Here is a 5,622-nt window from a genome sequence, read left to right as displayed (position 1 = left end):
TCAGGAGTTCACTACAGCGGTGAAGGGGTTCTTCCAAAGTGCTAAGCTTCCAACCGATGCGAATGTCACGTGAGTAACGCTAGCTCCGAAATTTGTGGGTGCCAAGGAGATTAAGGATTTTCAGCCGATTAGCATGGTGGGGGTGTGTATAAGGTGATTGACGGGCAAAAAAATGCCGGTTAAGAAATATTAATAATCGAAGCGTTGTGAGTACAGTTCTTAACCGACGAAAATTTATCTTATCAATTTAAAAAGGGTTGCCACAATTCAGAATCAATTAACTGGGAGTAGAATTCCCAGGTCGTTTCCCAAAGAGTTGACGCAACAGTGTAGATTATTGATCAGGAGTTTTCCGAGAAAATTTAGAGTTGGAAAACAGAAAAATAAATGATTATCAATTGAAGCAATAAAAATTAACAAGAGATCTTATATATTTAAAATAAAAAGCGTTGACTAGGAGAAGATTTATCGGAATTTCTACCCTTGTTGATTTCCCCAAGTATGATGGTAAGAGGTTGTTGCTTCTACTTAATTATCCTTTACCTAATAAAGGAAAGTCAAGTAACTAAACCAACTTTGATTCACAAGTCCTAATCCCCTCCTAGGGAAGGATTAGTGTTAGTGAATAGAGAGTCAGCCAATAACTTCCAATTACAAGTTAATACTTGAGTATTCTAACTCAAGGGTTTCCTATTAATCAACTCCAAAGTCAAGTTGGGAGTCTACTCCATTGACATGGATGCCATTTTTGCAAACATGTAAAGGGAGTAGAAAGAAGACATGGTAATTAAAATTAATTTAGTAAAAGCAATTTTTGAACTAATAAATTAATTGGAGATAGTCAAACAAAAAATGGAATTAAATGTAAAAATAACGCTTTGCATTAATAAATCCCAAAAACAAATATATCCATATATAGTTCTAAACAAACTGAATGGAAAACAAAAGAGTAAGGAAATATGAAAGCAAACTATAGTGATAAAGACATCAATTGAAGGTAGTAACTCTCTCAAGATCCAATCCAAAAGCATAAAACTAAAAGTCTAAGAACGTGAAGAACCCTAGAGGAAGTAGTGTTCTCCCTCTAAGAAAAACTCAAAACTCAAACTAAAACTAAGTGAATGTAAATGTGTGTTGAGTCTCAGCTTGCCCCCTGCATCTAGTCTCTGTTTTTGGGCTTGAAACTGGGTCCAAAAGCAGCCCAAAATCGCCCCCTGTGATTTTTGGTTAATGCAGCACGTGACACATTGTCACGCGTACGCGTCGCTGCGCAATTTTCTATTCACGTGTATGCGTCGCTCCACGCGTGTGCGTCGCTGAATTTTCTGCTGGTCATGCGTACGCGTCACTCCATGCTTGCACGTTGATGCTCGCTCATGAAATCCTTAATTCCTTGTGTTCTTTCCTCTTTTCCATGCTTTTTTTTCCATCCTCTGAGCCATTCCTGCGCTATAAAGCCTGAAAACACTTAGCACACAGATCACGACATCGAATGGTAGTAAGAGAGGATTAAAAATAGCAAATTTAAAGCCAAAGAGGCATGTTTTCAATCATAGCACCAAATTAGGAAGGAAAATGTAAAACCATGCATTTTATATGAGTAAGTGTATGAAAGATTGACAAAATCCACTCAATTTAACATAAGATAAACCATAAAATAGTAATTTATCAGTGGTTTCGAAGGTTTTGTAGAGAAAGATGAGGGCAGTCATGCCGGGATTGGTAGGAGAGACATATAGTGCTTTTGTGAAAGGGAGAAAAATTCATGACGGCGCCCTCATTGCTTGTGTCATTGGCTCAAGACGCGAAGAAAGAAGGCGGCAATTATCAAGCTGAATTTCCAAAAAGCATATGATTGAGTCAGATGTATTTTTGTGGATATTGTATTACAGAAGATGAGATTCGGTCAAAGATGGAGGAATTGGGTGAAGGAGTGTGTCAGTACGGCCACTATGCCGGTCTTGGTGAATGGGTCCCCATCCAAGTCGTTCAAAATGGAGAGCGGCCTAAGACAAGGAGATCCTCTCTCACCTCTTCTGTTTGTGCTTGTGGTCGATGTTTTGCATAAGATGTTGGGAGAAGCTGTTAGGAATGGGTGCATTGCTCCGCTGCTGGTCGAGAGAGATCATATTGAATTGTCACATTTCCGATTTGTAGATGATACTATTTTGTTTTGTCCTCTGGAGACAGAGACAATTGTAAATTATAAGAGGTTGTGCATTGTTTTAAGCTGATGTCGGGTCTGAGCATCAATTTTGATAAGTCGAATTTGATATCAGTGAACTGTGAGCAGGAGTGGGTAGATCATGTGTGTGGCCTTTTGGGGTGCAAGCAACCTGTCTTACCTATTAGATACCTGGGGATTTCTTTAGGAGCAAATCTACGCTTGGTGAAGACTTGGAAACTGAAATTAGATAAGGTGGAAGAGAAGCTCAGCTTATGGAAAGCAAAGGTTCTCAACAAAGCAGGTAAGCTAGTCCTCATCAAATCAGCTGAATAGCCTACTAATCTATTACCTTAGCATGTACAAGATGCCGAAGGCGGTAGCTGACAAATTGATTGCATTACAGAGGAAATTTATGTTGTGTAAGGAGGACGCTAACTATGGTATACCTCTTGTTAAGTAGGAGGTGGTTCAGGCACCAAAAAAGGCTGGGAGTTTGAGAGTCGGGGATGCAGTGCTCAAGAACACAGCTCTTCTGTTTAAGTGGTGGTGGCAGTTTTCAAAGGAGCAGTGTCCGTTATGGAAGAAGATTATTTTCTCTTGTAATAATTTGAACCCTAATGTGATTCTAGCGAATTAGACTTTACCTTTAAAAGGGGATCATTGAAAGACATCTGCCAACTGAATATAAAAGAACAACAGGTGAAAGAAAAATTTTTGAGTGGGCTGGCAATGGAAGTAGGGAATGGAAGAAGAACTCATTTTTGGGAAGATAATTGGGTTCAAGGTGGTCCTCTGAATGTGATTTTTCCAAGGCTCTTCTCTATTTCAAATCAACAAAGATCTGTGATAGGGGAATGTGGGCTTTGGAATGGGTTAGAGTAGATATGAAATTTCCAGTGAAGGAAGGAGTTGTTCCAATGGGAGTTGGAACTTGTTCACTAACTTCATGAGAGGTTAAGGTTAGTAAAGCTATCAACTGGTAGAGAGGATTATGTTGTTTGGAAAATTGATAATAAATGTATTTTTTCTACTAACTCTTTTATGCAGGTGGTATAGTCGGAGACTCTCTCGGAAGAGGTTACGAGTTATAGTTTCACAAGTTCAATTTGGAGAGGAGTGGTACCTGTAAGACCCAGAACTTTTGAAAAGTCTTATTATGATCAAGTCTCAAATCATATGGTTATTTATAGCCTTAATTTCAGAAATTATTTTATTAAAGGTAATTAAGGCAAGTTTTGATTTATTGGATTTGAGATGAGTTATGATTATTATCCAATTTTATAATTATTGGATTATTTTCTATATTTAAAGTATAAAGTTGATAGTTATGAAATAATAAGGATTTTATATGATTTGGATTAGATAAGTAATATTTTAGAATATTGATACTACTGTTTTGAGAAAATAAAGGATTTAATTATATTATTTCTAATTATTTGATTTGGACATTTTATTAAAAATAATTTGTAAAAAAATGAGGAGCAAATAGTATTTTCTATATACAATTAGTGTTGGATTTAATTTGGGTTTCAATTATTATATTATTTCTAATTTTATTTGAAATTACTAATTTACCCCTAACCCTAATTTTCAAAATAATGAAAGCCTAACCCTGAAACCCTACCCGGTTACCCGTTTCCCCCAAGACCCATCAGCAACCCAAACACACACCAACACAACAAGCACACACAGCAGGCGTATACACTCAACGCAGAAAGGGGGAGAAGAGAAACGGGAAGAAAGAGAGGGGAGGGGGAGGATGGCACCGGCGGGCGTCACTGCCGCTGCACCGTTGTGTCGCGCAGAGGAGAGAGAAGTGAGAGCTGAGGAAGGAGGCCGCTGCAGTCGAGCTTGCCGTCGTCCTCATGGTACTGCCACCGTCGAGCTCACAAGCATGGAGGAAGCACAGCCGCCTCGGAGGCCACCGTCAGGTCGAGTCCAATGAAGAGAGACGCGCGGGGTCGTCGTCGCGACCAGAGGGGAGATCTGAGAGAGAAGGAAGAGAGAAAATGGGTCCTCGCCACCGTGCTCAGCCCGTCGCGTGCCCCGCCGTGCCTCACCGCCAGTGCCGTCGTTATCACCATTGATAAAGGAGAGAAAGGAGAACGCTCGCGAGGAGTTGCTGCAGAGCCAACCGCTGCCGCCGAGCGTCCATAGTCGCCGTGTTTCACCATTCACCGCGGTTGAGGGCGTCTCCACCACTGCACCTTGGCCGATGGTACTGCCGCTCTGCTGCTCTGCGGTGCCTAGTTGGAGCTTCTGTTGCTGATGCTGGAGATCGGTGGTTGCCGGAAAATACTATTGTTGTCACTACTGAAGGAGGGAGAAGTCGTGGTGCTGTTCTTGCCGCCAGAAGCAGTTCTGAGGCCACTGGAACCACCGCTGGAGCTTCTGGCTACTTCTGTCGTTGCTGGAAAAGTTGCCATTGTCGTGATTGGAATTCGTCGCTGCTGCCGCTTGAGGTGGCTGCCGGGCTGCTGCCGAGCCGGTTCAGAGCGCACCGCCGTGTCGGTTCAGCCGTTCCTCCTTCAGTTCGTGTTGCTATGGTTATTGCGAAAGTGGCTGGGAGCTGAGGTTTTGGTTGCCGGAATGATTTCGAGTTGAGGCGGTAAGGACTCTGTGAGACGTTGGATTATGGAATTTGCATTTTGAGGTAGGGGCGCTTTCCAAAAACTATATTTTATATATTAGAATTATTACATATGGATACTGTTGTGAGAAAATGTGTATTTGGTGATTGTATCAGCCTTATGTATTATTTGATCGTCTCGATGATTATGAATGTTTGTTTGGCTGAATTGTTGTGCGGCTTGTGAAATGGAATGTTTTGAGGTTGATTCTTTAAGGATTTGAAATTTGAGTTTGATCCGTTGAGAATTGATTTGAGTTAAGTTGATTTTCTTGCTGGTTTATTTTAATTGATTTGGTTTTGGACAAATGATTTGTTGCTGAACCGTTTCTTTAAAGCTTTGGAAATGAGTTACATCGGTTGATATTGATTTGATTTTGAAACGATTTCCTTGAGATATGAAAATGAGATGATTGTTGGATTTAGCTTGCTTTTGAATTGATTTCTGGTTTTGGGCTGTTGAAAAGGATTGTGAAACGGTTTAGTTGGGACCCGAACCGGGTGGCAAAGTCCAAGTTTTAGGGGAGATGATGTTGAAATTTCTATAAAATCTGAGTCTTTACTGAAATGTTGTTTGGAAGAAAATGATGAGTTAGAGACTTCTACTATTTTATTTGAATTATCAAGAAAAGGATGATTCATGCTTTTGAAATGAATTATTAAAGAGGAAATTGTGATTTAGTCTTGCGTCTTAAGAAAGGCATTGTATCTCTTTCAAGAGAAAGTTATTTAGATGAAACTTATGTTTTAAAGCTGTTTTAAATGTGACAAGGGAAATGCCTGTGAATTTGACTTGAGGGTTTCAATTAGAGAAGTTTCAATGACT

At 40.1% G+C, this 5,622-nt stretch overlaps 1 protein-coding gene across 1 annotated transcript; it reads left to right on the top strand.

Annotated features, from left to right (window-relative positions):
• The first annotated feature begins 1,710 nt into the window (after positions 1-1,710).
• LOC107465154 (uncharacterized) lies at positions 1,711-3,258 on the top strand. Its single transcript, XM_016084149.1, has 4 exons — positions 1,711-1,788; positions 1,893-2,198; positions 2,294-2,468; positions 3,215-3,258. Exons 1-4 carry the CDS (start codon positions 1,711-1,713, stop codon positions 3,256-3,258), a joined length of 603 nt encoding a protein of 200 aa, XP_015939635.1.
• Positions 3,259-5,622: the final 2,364 nt, after the last annotated feature.

The sequence above is a fragment of the Arachis duranensis genome, chromosome 9 (assembly GCF_000817695.3).
Source record: "Arachis duranensis cultivar V14167 chromosome 9, aradu.V14167.gnm2.J7QH, whole genome shotgun sequence".
NCBI classification, from domain to species: domain Eukaryota; kingdom Viridiplantae; phylum Streptophyta; class Magnoliopsida; order Fabales; family Fabaceae; genus Arachis; species Arachis duranensis.
The sequence above is the reverse complement of the archived record's forward strand: the minus strand, read 5'-3'. Positions and strand labels throughout refer to the sequence as shown.